A 23886-nucleotide genomic window follows, 5' to 3' on the forward strand; every position below is an offset into this window, starting at 1 on the left:
TGTCTCACACACTATCTGTCACATACTCAATGACTCACACTATATCACGTTCACTCTCTGTCACACAGTCACTCTCAAACACTCTCAATCTCATACAGTCTCGGTCTCACAGACAGTCTGTGTATCGCACACATACTCCCACACTGTCTCACACACACTCTCTCACAGACACACTCGCACCCACACTCACTCTCTCTGTGTCACACACATTCACTCTCTCTCACACAGTCACTCTCACACACACTCTCAAACATACACACTCCGAGGAAAACCTTGCTAGTGCCCGTTTCATTTGTGTCAGAAACGGGCCTTTTATACTAGTTGGTTATAAATCGTAATCCGTTTGTAATTTGGAGGAACACACTAGCATGTGTTATATTCGTGTAGAGATTTTTGTCTCCTGGTAAAGGGACACTAAAACAGACATCATGTTATGAGAATCAGGTACTCAACAACATTCAGAGTTTCTAACTTTTTTATTTACTTATTTATGGCAGTTATATCCCACATTAAACATAGGAGTGTGGTAGCCGTGTTAGTCCACTGTTGGTCAGCATTTTACAGGACCAGGACACTGTACCAGTGACTTCACAGTGAGAATCCTGAAAGGTAACTTTAAAACCATACAAGAACGTAAGACCTTTGAAGTCAGAATGATTGAATATTTTAACACCCAACAGAAAGGACTTAACAAGGATCTGGGGTTCCTAGCCCATTATAAACCATAAAGCTGTATGTCTCTGTTGATCACCCTCCCCTCACCTATCCACACCCATCCTGTTAGAATATCAATGATATGCTTTGATGTCCCCATGCATACTTCCTTCCCACCCTGTCAGACTGTCATAGTAATGCTTGAATGTTTTCACTTATATACACCGTCAGCTAGCACATTTGCTTATTTCCGATCTGAGGAAGAAGGGCAACCTTCGAAAGCTACTCAAGAAATGTATTAAGTTATGTCCAATAAAAAAGGTATCATCTTATTTTCTTTTCCATGTTTTATTTTGTTTGATTTCTATTGATAACCACCAGTTACAATAATGTTTGAAGCTGTTTTACTGATACTCAGTTTTGATTTCATGATATTTATATTGACATATGGGATGCTTTCAAATAAATTAAAAAAGCTGTCAAATAAGTAAAAATAAAAAAAAATCTTTTGTTCTCCACCTTTAAAGCACTGCCAATCCAACTGGAATAGATTTTGACTTTTTACAGATGGCCCACCATGGGCAGTCTATTATTTCTAATAATTCTTTTACTATTGCTTTCAATAGCGTTTGCTGCTGTTTTGGGTGTACTTGTAACTTCGCCTACTGCCTTCAACCCATATAATGGGCTAGAATAGATAGTCTCATACTGCCTTTTTTTCTCAATCAAACCTCCTTGGGTTAGGCAAAGGGATGGGGTTGGGGCAGGTCTACCTAAAAAAAAAAGCAGGGCAAGGGGTGTGGTTATGTAAAAGACTTGGGTGGGCAGTGCTTTGAGAGATCTCATTTGCTGATATCAAAGGGGGTGGGGTGTGGGCCTGGTTTGAGTCAAGTGGAGTGTGTCCTATACCGTGGCTTAAAATCTTTTTTTTTCTAGTGCTATGTGTGACTTGAGTAAAACGCTGGTGTTTACCAATACCAACAGGTCTACTGTAGACGAGATCTATGTTATCTCTGTTACCTATAGGTGCCCTTCCCTCACTGGCTAATAAAGGTGACTGAAAACAGTGTGTGGGGCCTAAGTAAAAAAAAAAAAAAAACACAACTTTTGTTTATTGGTCTAGTGTAGACAGGAAATCTACAGTATGCAATCTCTGTAAACCATAGCTGCCCATACATTGGCTACATGAACGAGACAGAAGCCAGAGATAATATTTTTGTTTTGATTTTCATACTTCATTGATTAGCAGGCAGTGAAATCCATGTACAATAGTAAAAAGATGATCAAGGTGCTGCGATTCTGCGAATCCCAGCCAATGTTGGGTCGAGTAATATCTACCGGGTCCTGCCCCCTTCTGACGCGACGTTCTCTTCTGTGGTGGGGGTGGCAGCAGCGACTGTAGACAGAGGAGCCAGCACTTGGGTCTTCTTGGCGCGACAAGTAGTACGCGCTGTGGTTACTTAAGCAGTTACAGTCAACTTAAGAACCGGATCCGTTTTTTTTTTTTAACTCGGATCCCGCCGATAGTCTACGCCAAAGCTCCTTGGTCTACTCTCTATAGTTTCTCTTCCCATCGCCAGCCAACGGCGAGCCTCAACGTCACTTCCTGCTATTTAAACCGCCTGCGGCGCCGCCATCGGCCAGCTTTATATGCTTATTGTTGGCGGCTTTTCCGTGGCTTCTCGCGCCGCTGGGATCCCGCCAGTCACAGACCCGCGAGCGGTACTGGAGGGGCCGCTGGCGGAAGCTATGGCGGAGGCGGTGAGCTCCAGCCGCCACGAAAAGAGCTTGGGGTTGCTCACCACCAAGTTTGTGACGCTGCTGCAGGAGGCGAAGAACGGCGTGCTGGACCTGAAGGCGGTGAGCTCTCCTCGGTCATTGCCTTTTGTGCCTCTCGTAACAAAAACAAGTAATATGCCTGCCTGCCTCTTAAGCATGTACAACCCACTGAGGAGAGGGTGCCCAGAGTACAGCGCGGGTGGAGTTAATAGCAGGCAGTGCTGGATGTAGTGAGGAGAAAGCCTTGATTGCGTTGTGGGGTAGGCGGTCGGGTAACTAGTACAGGTGTAATAACTTTGAGACGACATTATTACTACTACTACTACTTAACATTTCTAAAGCGCTACTAGGGTTACCCAGCGCTGTACAGGTTAACAAAAAGGACAGTCCCTGCTCAAAAGAGCTTACAATCTAATGGGCGAAGTGTCAAGTGGGGGCAGTGAGGGTTACCATATGGCTCCAGAAAAAGGAGGACGGATTGAGCCAGCCGGGTTTAAAGCAATGGAAGTAAAACCCGGCTGGCTCAATCCGCCCTCCTTTTTCTGGAGCCATATGGTAACCCACAGTCTAGATTTCCTGAATAGAGGTATGGTGTTTAGGTGCCGAAGGCGACATTGACGAGGTGGGCGTTGAGCTAGGCTTTGAAGATGGGCAGGGAGGGGGCCTGGCGTATAGGCTCATTATAAAGCAAATTATTGACCCTGCTAGAGTCAAATGTCTATTTAAAGGTGGGATCTAAACATTAGGACTTTGGTATAACTAGATTAAAAGAAAAGTTATAAAAAAAATTTTTGTTTATTCTTTTTGTCACTCCTTGTCACTTAACTCTCCATTGCCCCTGGTACAAAATAAGTACCTGAATATATGTAAACCGCTTTGAATGTAGTTGCAAAATCCTCAAAAATGTGATATATTAAGTCCCATTTCCCTTTTTTTAGAATTGAATTTTCTCTGCCCTGATTTGTACTGTTGAGTGATACCAAGTTTTCTCGGACGTGCAGTCGGCAGAAGCCAGGTTTCCTCATTGATTTTCTCTGATCGGTCGTGTTTTATGTTTCTACCTAAACCTGGAACATTTGCGGTCATAACGCTTGGCTTACTAGTTTTCTTTTTATAGAGCCTTGGAACACTAGATGAGAGTGCAGGTATATATTTTCAATAACTACAGGGTTCCTCTCAAGGATATTAGGAAGAATAATACTTTTAGGAGGAGGTCTACAAGCAGATCATGAAATGGTGGCATCTGTGGAGCAAGAAATGTTTGAATAAAGTTTTCTACCAGCTTATACATCCAGTGGGTTTAATGTGTTACCCATTATACAGAAAGGCTCAATAAGATTATCTTGCAATTTTTTTTGTTCAGGGTTTTACTAATTAAAAAAAATAGCTGTAGAAGTATTGCAGTTACAAACTTTGTTAGTATGCAAACCTAGCAAATTTGAAGGTAGGTAGCCTCCCTACGTCTGCTTTTAGTCTTTAGTTCTGCATCTGTTCTCTGAACTACTACTTGACATTTCAAAAGCGCTACTAGGGTTACGCAGCGCTGTACAGTTTAACATAGGACAGTCCCTGCTCAAGGAGCTTACAATCTAAAGGACAAATGTACAGTCAGTCAAATAGGGGCCATCAAATTGGGGCAGTCTAGATTTCCTGAATAGGTTAGGTGCTGAAGGCGACATTGAAGAGGTGGGCTTTGAGCAAGGATTTGAAGATGGGCAGGGAGAGGACTTGGCGTAAGGGCTCAGGAAGTTTATTCCAAGCATAGGGTGAGGTGAGGCAGGAAGGGCGGAGCCTGGAGTTGGCGGTGGTGGAGAAGGGTACTGAGAGGAGGGATTTGACCTGTGAACGGAGGTTACGGGTGGGAACGTAAGGGGAGATGAGGTTAGACTACTGCAGTTCTCTAGATGTACCCCAATCCCTCAACCATCCTGGTGATCATATCTATTTCACTATTTCGTTGCTCACTCCCAGATCTGTATTGGTGACAAACTTAAGCTAATTGTTCATTGTTACATGCTCCGTTTTTTGTATTTCTGCATCAGTTATTTCTCTTGTCTTTATTGTCACTGCTTTCTGAGTATATCCTATTGCCATATTCCCTGGTGCTCATTGGCTGCAGGTGTTGCAGGAATTAATACATGAATTTGTGATACTTCAGGAGTCAGACAGCACACACCAGTATGAGAGAGAAATCTTCTTTATTTGCCAGCAAACAAAGCAGGACATCAGTTCTAGCTCTCTTCTCTTCCTCTCAGCTCTCTGGGTCTTTCTCTCAGCTCTCTGGGTCTTTCTCTCAGCTCTCTGTGTCTTTGTCTCAGCTGCTTCTCTTCTTATGCTGTCTTCTCCTTCTTCTGTCTGTTCCTTCTGTCCTTCTCTTTCTTCTGAGCTCCTTCTGACGTAAACTGCTTCTGCTCCCACTTAAATAGGGTCCTAAGCCCTCCTCCTAGCCTAGCCCCCTTTACTCCCAATTGGTTAAGAAACTGATTGGCTACCTTGCCTCAACCAATCATTACTTTTGAAATATCAGTTACATAGGTTCCAGACATCCTAAACTGACCTGTGACCTGGGGCCCCTCATGCCAGACATTTGGTCTCCAGTCTCTTACATTTCTCATTATGATTGATGTCTCATCTATAGCTTAAACTGGATTCCCTTAGAGACTAAGAGGCCCCATCTAACATTGGTTATTCTCATATTCCTAATCAGCTTCATACTACCTACTAACTAAACTCTGGCATTCATTAAAGAGGTCAAAAGTCAGTCTTACTTAATAGCATACGGCTATGGTCTGTTATTACTTCCAGGACCATTTCTACATTTTACCTATAATTAATCAAGGAGAAGAGAGCTGACTAATTCTGACCTTTTTTCACCTTTCAGCTTCATACACAGAACTAGCTAAGACCATAGTTAATTCAAAACACATGTTGATCTCCTCACTGCAGCCTTAAACAGCAGACAAAGGATCATTTTAAAAGTAACACAGAGTTGAACAAACATCCTACACAGAATTATTAATTTACACAGAATACAACATATTCTAAAGTAAGCATTCTTATAAGACATATTCTAAATATCAGGAATATCTAGAATTATTTAGAATCTAACTATTTCCTTATAACAAAATCTACATATCAAGAACTTCTGAAATAGTATTTCAGCCTTTTAAACTTCAGCATGTCTGGCTCATTCCTTTGTTCATTCATAATAGTTTACAGCTGTGCCAGCATTTAGCAATCCATCCCTCACAAGGGTCTTTCTGACCTTTCTGACCCAGCCCGGCAAGACTTTCAAATAATATGAACCATCTGGCATACCTTCACTTCAGTTGCAAAGTAAAAAGTTAGAATTCTAACTTCAAGCTTTTAACAGAATTAACCCTTCATATGATTTCTTATATATATAATTATGCCATGGCTGCCTCATTCCCCCCTTTGAGACTAAAATCAGCTTATGCAGAGATAAGTCTCACATCTCAAACTCTGGAGACTATAGTGATCCTAATTAGGAATAGACTTGTGAATCACCATTACCCTACTTGTTAAGGTCCGACGGCATACTGCCGAAGCACATGAGGCCAGGAAACAAAACAAAAACCCTGCTAAAACTAAGACTATTAGGGAAATGAACAAGGGGCGTATCCAGGAGGTCAATGACCACCACCAGGAGGTAAGGTCTAATCCTCCTCGGTAATCCTCCACATTAAGGCTGGCCAACTGTAGGACTTTATCCATGGCATGCCTAACTACATGCGTCCTATTTATGACAATAGTACAGCACTCTGAAGAATTTAACACTGTGCAGAGACCACCCTGAGCTGCAAAGAGATAGTCAAGGCCCATACGGTTATATCTAGAAACTATACTTAATTCATTAATTTGATCCTGCAATGCATTGACTACCACGTTCAGCTCATGAATTAAAACATGGAGTAGGGATTGAAGTCTCCGGGTAGCCATACCTAGTTCAGTAATACCCGCTACCGGGCCTCCAATTGGAATCCAGGCCGTGGCAGAAAGGGCTACAAGTCTCTTTTTAGTCAGAGGATAAGTAGAATTAATATACTGGAGGGCTAATTCAATCGCCTCATCCTCTGTGGCAACGGAGGAGGGTAAGGACAAAGCCTCTCGCTTAGAGCGGTGCGGGGATAGTGGCTTAAGAGGAATAACTTTAGGAAAATAATTCAAGGTTACCAATACACAAAAATCATATGTGGAGGGAAGAATCATGTGGAGGACATTATCACAGAGCCAGTAATGACCAAGGAGAGGGCGACGAAAGTTCCCAATAAATGTAGGCACAGGATGGAGATTAGGATGCCCATAATGCGAGCCCCTATCCCAGGGGGAACGAAGAAGAAATGGAGACTTTGTACACCATAGGTGCCAATCCCCAATTGTAACAGACCGCTCATATGATGCAACCCCTTCATCCCCCGGGGACTTATGAAAGTAGAAAATAGGATGGGACACTATAGTCTTCTCAGTAGTATAGTTAGGAGCCAGATAATCACCTTGGTCATAATCTACAGGTATGGTAGTAGGGCACATAGGAGTACCTGGAGAAACTACCCACACAGGTTCCTCCTTCTCTGGGAGAACATTAGTATAGTTACAGGGAATGGGAAGAACAGTTGAGATGCTTCTTGTTAAACAAAACACTCCAGAAGCTGGATAGGGAGACGTAAAAACTGGCCTTAGAGAAGAGTCAGAGGGGGAAGTAGCATTATAAAAGGACCACCAAGTATAATCCTGGCTCCAAGGACCTGAACTCGAAAAGTAGGGAGGTATAAGAGCTGGGAGTTGCACAGGGACAGGAACAGCTGGGACATCTGTAGTATAAGGAGAAAATCGGGAACACACAATACAAGGGGAAGTAATCTTTGCCTGGCTAATTAGTTCCTGGACTGAGTGTAACCAAAGGTTGGAGCGAGTTGGGGTATTAGGAACAAGGAGGCAAGGAGTAGAAAACAACAAAAGCATCCAAACTACTAACATTTTCTTTCTTCCTAATCTAAAACAAATACAGCAAACTAATTAAGCAATAATATTTCAACAGTCTGTGCTAATCACAGATTACTCTAATATAGTGTTCTCAGTCTTTGAGTTCTTATACCAGTTGGGATAGACCCTCAACTGACAAGGATCAAGCTCTCAAATTCCAAGAAAGCCAGAATCCGGCAAGAAAGAGTCTCAGTATGAAGCCGAAGTTCAGCCGCTCCTGCAGTATGCAGTTGACCCTTCTTTTCAGCTAGTAGATTCTTTGGTTCGGGTCAGGCGCAACTTCAATGGCTCCGCTGGATCTCTTTCTGCTCTCCACTGTCTAGGCTCCGTCTGATCCGTGCTGGGCTCAGTCTGGTCAGCAGACTTAATTCGAGACCAATGGACCCATGGAGTTATCCCTGCGACCTTCACAGCTGCAGGGGTAGAAAGCAAAACAGTAAAAGGTCCTTTCCATCGGGGCCCCAAAGGCTGGAGCTTCCAGTCTTTCACCCAAACTCTATCCCCTGGCAGGAAGGAATGTACCTGAGCCTGGAAGGGGACAGGGTTTATTTCTCTCACATAAGACTGAAGCTCAGAAATTATCTTCCCCAAGAGGGCTACCTGCTCCTGCACCTGGGCAGACCCTAAAATCCCTATGTCTCCCTTAATTCCCTGTAAAATGGCTGGGGGCTTCCCATACACAATTTCAAAGGGAGAGAGGGCTGTTCCTTTAGTTGGGGTGCATCGGAGGCGGAAGAGGGCTAGTGGCAATGCCTGTGGCCATTTCAATTGGGTTTCCTGACAAATCTTTGCTAGGCTATTTTTCAAGGTTCTATTTGCTCGCTCAACCTGCCCTGAACTCTGGGGACGATAGGCACAATGCAATTTCCAGGTAATGCGCAATGCGCGGGACAGGGCCTGAAGTGTAGCTTCAACAAAGGCGGGACCATTATCTGAACCTATGGCAAGGGGCAGTCCATACCTGGGGATGACATCCCTAAGGAGAGCTCGAGCTACTTCTGTGGCTTTCTCAGTGACTGTAGGATATGCTTCCACCCACCCAGAAAAGGTACAGACCATGACTAAGAGGTATCGGAACCTACCACTCCTGGGCATTTCTGTGAAGTCTATAACTAGGGACTCAAAGGGTGTTAGTCCTCTAGACTGAACTCCTGGTGGAATACGGGGTCCCTGACGAGCATTATTCTGGGCACAGAGAGTACATCGGGCAGAGGCAGTGGCAACCAGACTATCCAATCCTTCCAGCACCACTACTCGACTGAGTAGGCGGGCTAGTGCTGTTTTCCCTAAGTGTGATAGGTCATGAGCTTGAGACACTACAGGCCAAGCTAGGTGGCGTGGCACCAGAACTCTGGTATCAGGGAGATGTAACCAGCCATCAGGTCTCCTTACTGCACCTTCTTCTTGAGCCCATTTCTCTTCCATTTGGGTATACATAGGTGTCCATTCTTGCAGTCGAATTTGGAACAGGGGGGTCACAGTACTTGCTGGGGGTCCTCGAGCAGCTTCCTTGGCCACCCGATCAGCATGGCGGTTCCCTCGGGCCACTGGAGTATCTATTCTTTGGTGTCCCCTGCAATGAATGACAGCTACCTTCTTAGGGGCCCACACAGCCTCTAGCAGCTGAAGTATTTCAGGTCCATACTTAACAGGTTGGCCTGCAGCATTTATGAGTCCCTTTTCCTTATACAAAGCTCCATGAGCATGTAGGGTTGTGAAAGCATACTTAGAATCAGTATAAATGTTGGTCACCAGTCCTGCTGCTAGCTCCAGAGCTCGTATGAGGGCCACAAGTTCTGCTTTCTGGGCTGAAGTTCCTTGGGGCAGGGCTCTTGCTTCTATCACCTTGTCCTCTGTCACCACAGCATAGCCTGCCAATCGCTTGGAGTTCTCCACATAACTGCTTCCATCTGTGAAATAAATTACATCTGGGTCCCTCCACGGAACATCTTTAAGATCTGGTCGACTGGAGTACACTTCATCCATAGTTTGGATACAGTCATGATCTGGTGGTCCCTCAGATGCTGGCAAAAGAGTGGCGGGATTAAATGTAGCCACTGTTTCCAGGTGTATCCGTGGATTCTCACACAAACTAGCTTGGTACTTAACCATACGGTTATTTGTAAACCAGTGGTTGCCCTTATACTCCATGAGGGTGAGAACTGCGTGGGGGACTTTAACAACCAGTTCTTGCCCCAAGGTCAACTTATCAGCTTCCTGGACCAGTAAGGCTGTTGCTGCAATGGCCCTCATGCAGGCTGGCCATCCTTTAGCCACTCCATCCAGCTGTTTAGACAGGTATGCAACAGGCCTCTGCCAGGATCCCATCATCTGGGTCAGCACACCCAGAGCAACCCCCTGTCTCTCATGGACATACAATGAGAAAGGTTTCTCCACATCAGGAAGGCCTAACGCAGGGGCTTGGAGTAGGGCTTTCTTTATGGCAATGAAGGATTGTTGAGCAGTAGGTCCCCATTCAAATGGTTCCTTTTCACCCCCCTTTGTGGCTTGGTAAAGGGGTTTCGCCATCAATGCAAAATTTGGAATCCAAATTCTGCAGAATCCGGCTGCTCCCAGAAATTCCCTAACTTCTCTTCTGGACTTGGGTTGGGGAATTGCAGCTACCGCTTGCTTCCTACTAGCATCCAGTCTCCGACTTCCCTGGGAAATGCAAAAACCCAGATACTTCACTTCTGACTGACAGAGTTGGGCCTTTGAGCGTGAGACCTTATAGCCTACATCCAAGAGTAGCTCCAGCAATTCCCTAGTAGCCTCAAAACACTCTTCCTGAGTCACTGCTGCAATCAGGAGGTCATCTACATACTGGAGTAAAACTCGCCTGGAAGGCTCAGATTTAAAAGTCTTAAGGTCTTGCCCTAGGGCTGTCCCAAAAATGGTGGGGGAATTCTTGAACCCCTGTGGCAGGCGGGTCCATGTATACTGAAGCTTCCTTCCTGTTACTGGGTTTTCCCATTGAAAGGCAAAAAGCAATTGACTGGCGGGGGCCACCCGAATACAAAAGAAGGCATCTTTTAGGTCTAGTGTCGTGAAATGGGTAGCTCCAGAAGGTATCAATCCTAGCAGGACATATGGATTAGGCACTACAGGGTGTAATGAGATAGTGGATTTGTTGACCACTCGTAAGTCTTGGACTGGCCGGTAGTCCTCAGTCCCTGGCTTCTGAACTGGCAATAGTGGCGTATTCCATGGAGACTGGCAAGGTCGAATAATTCCATGGGATAACAGACGATTCAAATGTGCTTGAATCCCTTCCAGAGCCTTTCTGGGAATTGGGTATTGGCGAAGATGGATTGGCCGGGCACTTGGAAGTAAGTCTACATGTACAGGAGGAATATTTCGGGCCAACCCTGGGGGATTATCTTCTGCCCATACCCCACTGACCTGAAAGCTGTCTGCCAGGGGTAGGTCAACTTGGCCATGCGACTGATGCAGCCGCCATTCTTCTTCAAGAGGGCAGCAGAAACTCAATATACCCTTAGGGCTGGATGTCGGGGGCCGAAAGGAGACTGAAGTCTGGCCATCAGAGTCAAAAGAAATTTGGGCCCTAAGCTTGGACAGCAGGTCTCGACCTAACAAAGGGATTGGACAGTCTGGCATATACAGGAATTCATGAGTGACTATGTGTGAGCCTAATTGGCATCTACGGGTTGTCAGGAAGGGCCTCCGGTTCTGCACCCCCGTGGCTCCCACCACTCGGACAGTTTTTCCAGACACAGGCGCTAATCGCTCCGTCACAACAGAATGTTCAGCTCCTGTATCAATCATGAATGGAATTGAGCGGCTCCCTATAGTTAGCTTGACCATAGGTTCCTGGGAGCCCAGTTTATAGGAACCCGGTCTGTCCTATTCGTCCCATTCTGCCATCTCGGCTATCCCGATGATGTCAGATTCAGGAGGCTCATATCTTCCCTCTCGAACTCGGCCTCGGCTTCCTCGATCTCCTGGTCCCCTTCTCAGTCCCTGGCGCCTCTGGGGGCATTCATCTTTCCAGTGCCCTCTTTCCTTACAATAGGCACACTGATCCCTCTCCAATCTTGGTCTGGGATTCTCCCCCCTTGGCCGGGATTGATTGAAGGAATCTCGGGCCCTGGCTGGTGGTCCGGGGTCCCACTTTGGCTTCCCATTAGCTAGAAGTCGACCTCGGTTAAGGGTGGAATTAGTAATGGCTGCCGCTAAAAGGTCGGCCTTCTTCTGCATCTTCCGGTCAGCCTCTCGGCGCACCTCCTGATCTCTATTAATGAAAACCTTGGTTGCGATCTCAATTAGCTGGGTGGTATTCATCCCTGCGAATCCCTCCTGACGCTGCAACTTCTTCCGGATATCTGGCATACTCTGGGCTACCAATGCGCTATTCACCATTCTCTGGTTTTCTTGGGCTTCAGGGTCAAATGGGGTGTATGTTCTGTAGGCTTCAATTAGTCGCTCTAGAAAGGCCCCAGGGGATTCAGTTGCCCCTTGGAGAATTTCAGAGACCTTTGCCAGATTAATGGGCCTCTTTATGCCTTTCCTCATACCTTCCAGTAAGTCCCGGCAATAGCCAGACAACAGTTCATAGTGCTGCCCATCATTTGGATCCCAATCTGGAGCTGCGCGAGGAAACCGAGCTCTAACCCATCCCTCTGGGTCCTGTGTCCTCTCGGGAACACGCTCTCGCGTGATGGCCTCAGCATTTTGCAAAATCTTCCGCCTCTCCTCAGTTGTGAAGAGGGTCAGGAGAAGTTGTTGACAATCAGTCCAGGTTGGGTTATGGGTGGCCATAATGCTAGTCACTAGGTCCACCACTGCCTGAGGCTTTTCAGTATAAGAGGGGTAATGCGTCTTCCAATTCAGGAGATCGGTGGTTGTGAAGGGTACATACTGGTAGGCCTGTGCCTGTATAACCTGACCCTGATTATTAGGATCCGGTCGAGTGGTAGTTACCTGACGAAGTGGCAGAACTCTCGAGGAAGTGGGAATGGAACCTGAGGTAGAGCTAGGAGCTACCCTCCTATCATGCTCAAAGGTGATTGCAGCAGGTCTAACCCATTCAGTGGAGGTGTGTTGAACCCCTGAGGGATGGGGAGGGGTACTCATAGACTGAGAGGTGGTCACAGGTGAGTCAGTCCATTGAAAGGGATGCCGGGCCCCTAATGAGTGGGTAGGGGTACTAGAGGGAGAGGCTGGGCTGTCAGGAGTTGAGGAGTCAGGGAGTGGAGCCCAAAGTGGGTCTTCGGAGGTTAACAGGGGAGGATTTGGCACAGAAGGGTAGAGGCCAGGTGAAAAGTCCAACCTAGGGTGTGGCAGGTTTGGCACAGGAGGGGAAGAACTATCCGGAGAAGCCTGTGCTGGAGAGGCTTGGGCTGGGCGGCGTGGATCTCTAGGGGTGGCACGGAACCCCAACAATGGGCCATAAGGTGGTGGCTCAAGATCTGAGGGATCATCAGAGAGTATGGGTTTCTCAGACAGGGTAGGGGCGGAAGCCACCGATTGGGTGGTAAGCTTCCTGGGGCTCTTTCCCTCTTCTAGTTTAGATTTTCTAATCTTTCTTTGAACACGGCCTAACATGAATTTTACTGGGGATCCCATATAAGTTTTCAACCAGGAGGGAGGGTCAGTCACAAGGCTGTCCCAGGAATCTATATAAGGGAGTTGTTCAGAATATTCTGATTCTCCTACTACTATGCTATAGACCTTCCGGATTACTTCAATATCTAAGCTGCCACTAGGGGGCCACCCCACTCCCATAGATGGCCACTCAACTTCACACAAGGTTCTTAAAATACTTGAGCTTAAAGTCTGTCCATAGTCATTAATTAAAAAGCCTTTTTTGAAATTTCTAAGCATACAATCTAGGGGGGTAACAATTTGTCTAGATGATGTCCCACCCATAATGCTTACAGTTACAACACACAAAAAGGGAGGGAATTTTTGAGAGTGCAGTAAGGGGTCCGCACTCTCGAGACACTAGGTAGACAGACAACAATCGCTTCCTTCCGTTGCTGACCAATTGAACTCGCGTTAATTGGAAATGCAGCTATAAGAAGTCCGCACTCAGTTAGCATTCACGCATCACACATTCCATACAGAAAATCCCACCCAACAATTTCAGATTTCTCAAATACAGATAAGCTCAAGCGTTTTCGCTTCTAGTCCCCGCGACTAGAAGGTACTAGGGCCTTGCTGAGAATTGATCAGATTCTCCTTCCTCAATTTTCTTGAGGGGCTGGTTTACAATTTCCTAGCTAGGATTACAATACAAAATACAGAATACATACCCGGCGAATGTTCTCCAGTCAGTTGGGTGCTGGGATTAATGCAGGATTCATCCCACCGCTGCCACCAAGAATTGTTGCAGGAATTAATACATGAATTTGTGATACTTCAGGAGTCAGACAGCACACACCAGTATGAGAGAGAAATCTTCTTTATTTGCCAGCAAACAAAGCAGGACATCAGTTCTAGCTCTCTTCTCTTCCTCTCAGCTCTCTGGGTCTTTCTCTCAGCTCTCTGTGTCTTTGTCTCAGCTGCTTCTCTTCTTATGCTGTCTTCTCCTTCTTCTGTCTGTTCCTTCTGTCCTTCTCTTTCTTCTGAGCTCCTTCTGACGTAAACTGCTTCTGCTCCCACTTAAATAGGGTCCTAAGCCCTCCTCCTAGCCTAGCCCCCTTTACTCCCAATTGGTTAAGAAACTGATTGGCTACCTTGCCTCAACCAATCATTACTTTTGAAATATCAGTTACATAGGTTCCAGACATCCTAAACTGACCTGTGACCTGGGGCCCCTCATGCCAGACATTTGGTCTCCAGTCTCTTACATTTCTCATTATGATTGATGTCTCATCTATAGCTTAAACTGGATTCCCTTAGAGACTAAGAGGCCCCATCTAACATTGGTTATTCTCATATTCCTAATCAGCTTCATACTACCTACTAACTAAACTCTGGCATTCATTAAAGAGGTCAAAAGTCAGTCTTACTTAATAGCATACGGCTATGGTCTGTTATTACTTCCAGGACCATTTCTACATTTTACCTATAATTAATCAAGGAGAAGAGAGCTGACTAATTCTGACCTTTTTTCACCTTTCAGCTTCATACACAGAACTAGCTAAGACCATAGTTAATTCAAAACACATGTTGATCTCCTCACTGCAGCCTTAAACAGCAGACAAAGGATCATTTTAAAAGTAACACAGAGTTGAACAAACATCCTACACAGAATTATTAATTTACACAGAATACAACATATTCTAAAGTAAGCATTCTTATAAGACATATTCTAAATATCAGGAATATCTAGAATTATTTAGAATCTAACTATTTCCTTATAACAAAATCTACATATTTCAGCCTTTTAAACTTCAGCATGTCTGGCTCATTCCTTTGTTCATTCATAATAGTTTACAGCTGTGCCAGCATTTAGCAATCCATCCCTCACAAGGGTCTTTCTGACCTTTCTGACCCAGCCCGGCAAGACTTTCAAATAATATGAACCATCTGGCATACCTTCACTTCAGTTGCAAAGTAAAAAGTTAGAATTCTAACTTCAAGCTTTTAACAGAATTAACCCTTCATATGATTTCTTATATATATAATTATGCCATGGCTGCCTCACAGGTACATGTCAGGTGCCACAAACTGCTTTAGCTTTCATGTTTTTTAGTCTGACCATGTGGTCCCCCTTCATCCTCAGAGAGGTGTGTTATCTTCTATAAATAAATCTTTTATGCACTACTATCTTAATGCCATCATGTGCTTTACTCACCATTCATGATCTCTTGTGCTGTTTCTGGCACATGAATGCATGGACTATGAGAGTAAAACACACTGAGGAGCAAAATGTAATTGGACAGCCAAGCTGTGGATTAAGAATGTTGTTTTTGTTTTTGAGTGAATAAATAGCTTAGTGATCAGAAGGTGGAACACAAGAAAAACCAGGGTTCAAATCTTGGTACTCCCACTTTACCTTCCACTGATTTATATAAACATAGGATTGGTGTGGAGGTGTAGCCTAACAGTTAAAGCAGTTGGCTAAGAAACAGGGAAGTTCTCCCACTGCTGCTCCTTGTGACCTGGGGTAAGTTATTTAATCTTCCATTGCCTCATGTACAGACTTACAGACTGATGATCCAAATTCCCTGCACTGTTCTGAAACGGAGCCCTAAAAATAGCACCAGAACAGCGCAGGGAATTCCCCAATGATCAGTGCTAATAACATTCTAATTTAGGTGTACTATTAGCGTTGATCATTGGGGGGAAAAGTGGGGGAGGAGCTCAGTCCTTTTGCACTTATTTGACAGCTCTGGGTGGACCTGTCAAACACAGGAGGTCCGTTGGACCCCGGACCCCCCAATTGTTGAGGCCCAGGTGGCCTAGTGCCCCTCCAAGCCCCCATACCCCCCCAAACAGCCCCACTGACACAAAAAAAAATTCTTGGTGGCCCAGTGGGTCACAAACCCAGCCACTTGCCCACCCTGGTGGTCTAGCTGCCCCCTGTACCTCCGTGTGATGGAGTAGTACTCCCTCCTCTTCCAGTGTTGCCTCCAAAATGGCGGTGCCCTGCCTGTTGCATCCTGAAAGAGGAGGGAGTGCTACTCAATACTGAAGGTGAGATCGCACCATGGAGCAATAGAAGAATCATAGTATTCTTGATCTTATTTACCTTTAACTCCTGGAAGCAATCTCAAAGAACCTATAAATATGCCATTAAATGTGCCAAAAAAGACTATTATACACACAAAATTACTACATTTGGCACTGATATTAAAAAACAATTCCAACTTATAAAAAATCTTTTAAACACAGATCAAGTGACAACCTCACCATCAAACCGTCCATCGGCTGACCAATTAGCAAAATACTTTAGTGACAAAATCACTAGTCTTCGCAATTCTCCGAGGACAAGCAGGCTGCTTGTTCTCACGACTGGGTGACGTCCGCGGCAGCCCCCACCAACCGGAAAAAAGCTTCGCGGGACGGTCGGCACGCAGGGCACGCCCACCGCGCATGCGCGGCCGTCTTCCCGCCCGTGCGCGACCGCTCCCGCCAGTTCCTTTTTTTCCTCGCCTGGAGAGAGTCGTGTGCCGCTCTCTCTGTTTCAGCCCCGGAAAAACCGTCGCGTTTACGCAAACCTCTTTATTTTCTTTTATATTTAATTTATCGCCACGCGCTCCACTTTTCTTTTCTTTAAAAAAAAAAAAAAAAAAAAAAAAAAGGAGCACGCGCTCCCATTTTCCCTCGCTTCCAGCGGGGACGTTGCGTTGCGGCCTGGTGGCCGCACGGTCGTTTTTCATTTTCGAGGTGTGATTTCCGCCACCATCGACGGCTTTAATTTCGCCGACGCGATTTTTCCGTCTATGTCCTCGAAGGTCCCGAGTGGATTTAAAAAGTGTGGTCGGTGCGGCCGGCCCATCTCGCAGACCGACACCCACGCTTGGTGCCTCCAGTGCCTCGGGCCGGAGCACAATTTCAAGTCGTGTCCCCTGTGTCTCGGTCTCCGGAAACGGACTCAGGTTGCGAGGCAAGTTCAACGGGACCGTATTTTTGGAACTTGCGCCGGCCCCTCGACGTCGACCTCGACGGCATCGGTATCGACGCCCGGTCCTTAGGTACCGGTATCGATGCCCGAGACATCGGCACCGATGGCATCGACCCCAGGAGAACAGGTCCCGTCGGCCCGCCGGTCCTCCGGTGAGGGTAGAGGTGAGAGGCCGCGTGGGCAGTCGGCCCCGGTCACTCCCTCAGCCCGTGGCCCACGGGACCGAACCCTGTCTGACCCGGTTCCTCGAGACCGAGGGGGATCGTCATCCTCCTTCTCCATGCCTCCCGGCGCCGGTGACGGGCATCGGAAGAAGGATAAGAAACGCCGTCACCGGTCGCCCTCGATGCACATCGGAGAGGAGTCGACGCCGAAGCGTCTCCATCGAGAGGAGAGATCCCCGTCGGTGATAGAGGTGCCGACGCAACAGGGTCCCGGCACCTCGGTGCAGTCTCCTGGCTCCCACCAGATCCGGGCACCGACACCCCTACCGGCCCCACCGCCTTTCTCGGCAGCGGGCCTGGACGAGTGCCTCAGAGCCATCCTTCCGGGGATCCTGGAAGGGCTGATGCGCCAGGCTGTGCCGGCGCCGGGGGTGCTTGCGCCCTCGGCGCCGATGACTGTGGCGCCGGCGAGCTCTAGCCCGGCGCCGGGGCCGTCGACACCGCCGCCACTTGCGGCGCCGGTCTCGACCGCCACGCAGGTGGTGTCCCCGTCGACGTCGATGGAGGGAGCTTCGTCCCCGCCGGCGCGGGAGTCCACCGCTCGACGACACCGAGGCCTCGGTGCCTCGACGTCGAGCCGGGCCCGGTTCAGGACTCAGCTACATGAGCTTATGTCCGATACCGAGGATGAGGCCTCGTGGGGGGAAGAGGAGGACCCTAGATATTTCTCCTCAGAGGAGTCTACGGGCCTTCCCTCGGACCCCACGCCTTCACCGGAGAGGAAGCTCTCACCTCCTGAGAGTCTCTCCTTTGCCTCCTTTGTGCGGGATATGTCTATCAGCATTCCCTTCCCCGTGGTCTCTGTGGAAGAGCCGAGGGCCGAGATGCTCGAGGTCCTCGACTATCCATCACCACCTAGAGAGTCCTCCACGGTGCCGCTGCACAATGTCCTTAAGGAGACGCTGCTTCGGAACTGGGTGCGACCATTAACTAACCCCACTATTCCCAAGAAAGCAGAGTCCCAGTACAGGATCCACTCTGACCCAGAGCTAATGCGGCCACAATTGCCCCATGACTCAGCGGTCGTGGATTCTGCTCTCAAGAGGGCACGGAGTTCGAGGGATACCGCCTCGGCGCCCCCGGGGCGGGAGTCTCGCACTCTGGACTCGTTTGGGAGGAAGGCCTACCAATCCTCCATGCTCGTGACCCGCATCCAATCATACCTGCTCTATATGAGCATCCACATGCGGACCTATGTGCATCAACTGGCGGACCTGGTCGAGAAGCTCCCGCCGGAGCAGTCCAGGCCTTATCAGGAGGTGGTCAGGCAGCTGAAGGCGTGCAGAAAGTTCCTGTCCAGGGGTATCTATGACACCTGTGACGTGGCATCTCGTGCTGCGGCCCAAGGTATAGTGATGCGCAGGCTCTCATGGCTGCGTGCCTCTGACCTGGTCAACCGCACCCAGCAGAGACTGGCCGACGTCCCTTGCCGGGGGGATAACATTTTTGGCGAGAAGGTCGAGCAGATGGTGGACCAACTGCATCAGCGGGAAACCGCTCTCGACAAGCTCTCCCACCGGGCGCCTTCAGCATCCACCTCCACAGGTGGACGTTTTTCCCGGGCCCGGCAGGCTGCACCCTATTCTTTTGCGAAGCGTAGGTACAACCAGCCGGCCCGAAGGCCTCGTCAGGCACAGGGACAGCCCCAGCGCGCTCGTTCTCGTCAACAGCGTGCGCCTAAGCAGCCCCCTGCGCCTCCACAGCAAAAGCCGGGGACGGGCTTTTGACTGGATCCACGGGAACATAGCCGCCCTACAAGTGTCCGTACCGGACGATCTGCCGGTCGGAGGGAGGTTAAAATTTTTTCACCAAAGGTGGCCTCTCATAACCTCCGACCAGTGGGTTCTCCAAATAGTGCGGTGCGGATACGCCCTGAATTTGGCCTCCCTGCCTCCAAATTGTCCTCCGGGAGCTCAGTCTTTCAGCTCCCATCACAAGCAGGTACTTGCAGAGGAACTCTCCGCCCTTCTCAGCGCCAATGCAGTCGAGCCCGTACCACCCGGGCAGGAAGGGCAGGGATTCTATTCCAGGTACTTCCTTGTGGAAAAGAAAACAGGGGGGATGCGTCCCATCCTAGACCTGAGAGGCCTGAACAAATTCCTGGTCAAAGAAAAGTTCAGGATGCTTTCCTTGGGCACCCTTCTGCCAATGATTCAGAAAAACGATTGGCTATGTTCCCTGGATTTAAAGGACGCATACACTCACATCCCGATACTGCCAGCTCACAGACAGTATCTCAGATTCCGCCTGGGCGCACGGCACTTTCAGTATTGTGTGCTGCCCTTTGGGCTCGCCTCTGCCCCACGAGTGTTTACAAAGTGCCTCGTGGTGGTGGCGGCATATCTACGCAAGCTGGGAGTGCACGTGTTCCCATATCTCGACGATTGGCTGGTCAAGAGCACCTCGGAGGCAGGAGCCCTCCGGTCCATGCAGTGCACTATTCAACTTCTGGAGCTGCTGGGGTTTGTGATAAATTACCCAAAGTCCCATCTCCAGCCTACTCAGTCTCTGGAATTCATAGGAGCGCTGCTGAATACCCAGACGGCTCAGGCCTACCTTCCCGAAGCGAGGGCTACCAATCTCTTGGCCCTGGCTTCGCAGACCAGAGCGTCTCAGCAGATCACAGCTCGGCAGATGTTGAGACTTCTGGGTCATATGGCCTCCACAATTCATGTGACTCCCATGGCTCGTCTTCACATGAGATCTGCTCAATGGACCCTAGCTTCCCAGTGGTTTCAAGCCACCGGGAATCTAGAAGATGTCATCCGCCTCTCCACCAGTTGCCGCACTTCACTGCTCTGGTGGACCATCCGGACCAATTTGACCCTGGGACGTCCATTCCAAATTCCGCAGCCCACGAAAGTGCTGACGACAGATGCATCTCGCCTGGGGTGGGGAGCCCATGTCGATGGGCTTCACACCCAGGGTCTGTGGTCCCTCCAGGAAAAGGATCTGCAGATCAACCTCCTGGAGCTCCGAGCGATCTGGAACGCACTGAAGGCTTTCAGAGATCGGCTGTCCTGCCAAATTATCCAAATTCGGACAGACAATCAGGTCGCAATGTATTACGTCAACAAGCAGGGGGGCACCGGATCTCGCCCCCTGTGTCAGGAGGCCGTCGGGATGTGGCGTTGGGCGTGTCGGTTCGGCATGCTCCTCCAAGCCACGTACCTGGCAGGCGTAAACAACAGTTTGGCCGACAGACTGAGCAGAGTATTGCAACCGCACGAGTGGTCGCTCCATGCCAGAGTGGTACGCAAGATCTTCCGAGCGTGGGGCACCCCCTCGGTGGACCTTTTCGCCTCTCAGACCAACCACAAGCTGCCTCTGTTCTGTTCCAGACTTCAGGCACACGGCAGGCTAGCGTCGGACGCCTTTCTCCTTCATTGGGGGACCGGCCTCCTGTATGCTTATCCTCCCATACCTTTGGTGCGGAAGACCTTACTGAAGCTCAAGCAAGACCGCGGCACCATGATTCTGATAGCGCCCTTTTGGCCCCGTCAGATCTGGTTCCCTCTTCTTCTGGAGTTGTCCTCAGAAGAACCGTGGAGATTGGAGTGTTTTCCGACTCTCATTTCGCAGAACGACGGAGCGTTGCTGCACCCCAACCTTCAATCCCTGGCTCTCACGGCCTGGATGTTGAGGGCGTAGACTTCGCTGCGTTGGGTCTGTCTGAGGGTGTCTCCCGGGTCTTGCTTGCCTCTAGGAAGGATTCCACTAAAAAGAGTTACTTTTTCAAGTGGAGGAGGTTTGTCGTTTGGTGTGAGAGCAAGGCCCTAGAACCTCGTTCTTGCCCTGCACAGAACCTGCTTGAATACCTTCTGCACTTATCAGAGTCTGGCCTCAAGACCAACTCAGTAAGGAATCACCTTAGTGCTATTAGTGCTTACCATTATCGTGTGGAAGGTAAAGCCATCTCTGGAGAGCCTTTAGTCGTTCGATTCATGAGAGGTTTGCTTTTGTCAAAGCCCCCTATCAAGCCTCCTACAGTGTCATGGGATCTCAACGTCGTCCTCACCCAGCTGATGAAACCTCCTTTTGAGCCACTGAATTCCTGCCATCTGAAGTACTTGACCTGGAAGGTCATTTTCTTGGTGGCAGTTACTTCAGCTCGTAGGGTCAGTGAGCTTCAAGCCCTGGTAGCTCATGCTCCGTATACCAAATTTCATCACAACAGAGTAGTGCTCCGCACCCACCCAAAGTTCCTGCCGAAGGTGGTGTCGGAGTTCCATCTTAACCAGTCAATTGTCTTGCCAACTTTCTTCCCCAGGCCGCATACCCGCCCTGCTGAACGTCAGTTGCACACATTGGACTGCAAGAGAGCATTGGCCTTCTACTTGGAGCGGACACAGCCCCACAGATAGTCCGCCCAATTGTTTGTTTCTTTCGACCCTAACAGGCTAGGGGTCGCTGTCGGGAAACGCACCATCTCCAATTGGCTAGCAGATTGCATTTCCTTCACTTACGCCCAGGCTGGGCTGGCTCTTGAGGGTCATGTCACGGCTCATAGTGTCAGAGCCATGGCAGCGTCAGTGGCCCACTTGAAGTCAGCCACTATTGAAGAGATTTGCAAGGCTGCGACGTGGTCATCTGTCCACACATTCACATCACATTACTGCCTCCAGCAGGATACCCGACGCGACAGTCGGTTCGGGCAGTCGGTGCTGCAGAATCTGTTTGGGGTGTAAATCCAACTCCACCCTCCAAGACCCGAATTTATTCTGGTCAGGCTGCACTCTCAGTTAGTTGTTCTTCGTAGGTCAATTTCTGTTGTACACTCGCCGTTGCGAGGTTCAATTGACCTGGGTTCTTGTTTTGAGTGAGCCTGAAAGCTAGGGATACCCCAGTCGTGAGAACAAGCAGCCTGCTTGTCCTCGGAGAAAGTGAATGATACATACCTGTAGCAGGTGTTTTCCGAGGACAGCAGGCTGATTGTTCTCACCTACCCTCCCTCCTCCCCTTTGGAGTTGTGTGTTTCATCTTTTGCTAGTCATTCAACTGGCGGGAGCGGTCGCGCACGGGCGGGAAGACGGCCGCGCATGCGCGGTGGGCGTGCCCTGCGTGCCGACCGTCCCGCGAAGCTTTTTTCCGGTTGGTGGGGGCCGCCGCGGACGTCACCCAGTCGTGAGAACAATCAGCCTGCTGTCCTTGGAGAACACCTGCTACAGGTATGTATCATTCACTATCAATTTCTCAAGGCAACATCACTGCAGACTCATTTCTTGACGAACTTCATCCCAGTATAGATGAAATACCAGCTGACCGATTTTGGTCTAACTTCACCCCCCTGAACACTGAAGAAGTAACCAAAACCATCTCCATACTCTCCAAGTCACAATGCCATCTAGACCCATGTCCAAATTACCTTTTAAGAGATTCCCCAACATGCTTCATCTTGGATCTCACCACTCACATAAACTTCCTGCTTCAACGAGGTTCCTTCCCTACCAATCATGGTAATATTTTATTAACACCTATACCAAACAAATCCAAAGAAATCTTCAAACGACGTTACCAACTACCGTCCAATTGCCGCCATTCCTCTAATCACTAAACTAATGGAGAATAGAGTGACCTCACAACTAAATGAATATATTCAGAAATTTTCTATCATTCATGAGTCACAATCAGGATTCCGATCTGCCCACAGCACAGAAACGGTCCTCCTTACTCTAATAACTAAAGTCAAACAGGAAATCGCAACTGGACACAAAATCCTCCTTTTGCAATTTGATTTGTCAAGCGCTTTTGACATGGTAGATCATAACATTCTTGCTAAACTTTTGGACAAACTTGGAATTGGAGGTAATATTATCAATTGGTTAAGAGACTTCATCACAACCAGGTCTTATCAAGTTAAGGGAACCACAAGTATATCATCCCCATGGTCGTCTGAATGTGGAGTACCACAGGGATCTCCTCTCCCCAGTACTCTTCAATATCATGAGGATCCCCTTGGCCAGATTATTAGCCAAACATGGCCTTAATCCCTTTATATATGCTGATGACGTCACCATTTTTATTCCCTTTAAATCAAATTTATCCGAAATCTCTGATAAAATCACTACTGGTATGTCCAACTTGATCTCGTGGGTCAATGCCTTTAAGATGAAATTAAATAAAGAAAATACTCAATGCCTAGTCCTCTCGTCTCAATACTCATCTCGCCCGGCCACCCTCAATACCCCAGATGTAATCATCCCCATCTCCAGTAGTTTAAAGATCCTTGGAGTTACAATAGATAGTCATCTATCCTTCGATAACCACGCTAAGCTGATCACAAAGAAAATGTTTAATATGATGTGGATCCTGAAGCGAGTGAAATCTTATCTTCCATTGAGCACTTTCCGGAACCTGGTTCAATCCACAGTTATCACTCAGGTTGATTATTACAACAGTGTTTTTCTTGGATGTAAATCCCAAGTCCTGAAAAGTCTCCAGACTGCCCAGAACACGGCAGCCAGACTTATATTTGGAAAGTCAAGATTTGAAAGCGCCTCACCCCTTCGAGAGAGGCTTCACTGGCTCCCCATCAAAGAGATAATATACTTCAAGGTCCATACAATTATCCATAAGATCATATCAGGAGAATCCCCCAGTTATATGAACAACCTGATTGACCTCCCAATTAGAAATAGAACAATGTCATCGCGAACATACCTCAATCTACACCTCCCAAACTGCAAAGGT

General features: G+C 48.1%; 1 protein-coding gene across 1 annotated transcript in view; it reads left to right on the plus strand.

The window, feature by feature from the left end:
- The first annotated feature begins 2009 nt into the window (after positions 1-2009).
- Positions 2010-23886, plus strand: part of E2F5 (E2F transcription factor 5) — a 95394-nt gene continuing 73517 nt past the window's right edge. The window contains exon 1 of the mRNA XM_030216101.1: positions 2010-2514. Within this exon, the coding sequence (XP_030071961.1) occupies positions 2305-2514 (210 nt within the window). The 5' untranslated portion in view covers positions 2010-2304. The remainder of the gene's footprint in view (positions 2515-23886) is intronic.

The sequence above is a fragment of the Microcaecilia unicolor genome, chromosome 1, assembly GCF_901765095.1.
Source record: "Microcaecilia unicolor chromosome 1, aMicUni1.1, whole genome shotgun sequence".
NCBI classification, from domain to species: domain Eukaryota; kingdom Metazoa; phylum Chordata; class Amphibia; order Gymnophiona; family Siphonopidae; genus Microcaecilia; species Microcaecilia unicolor.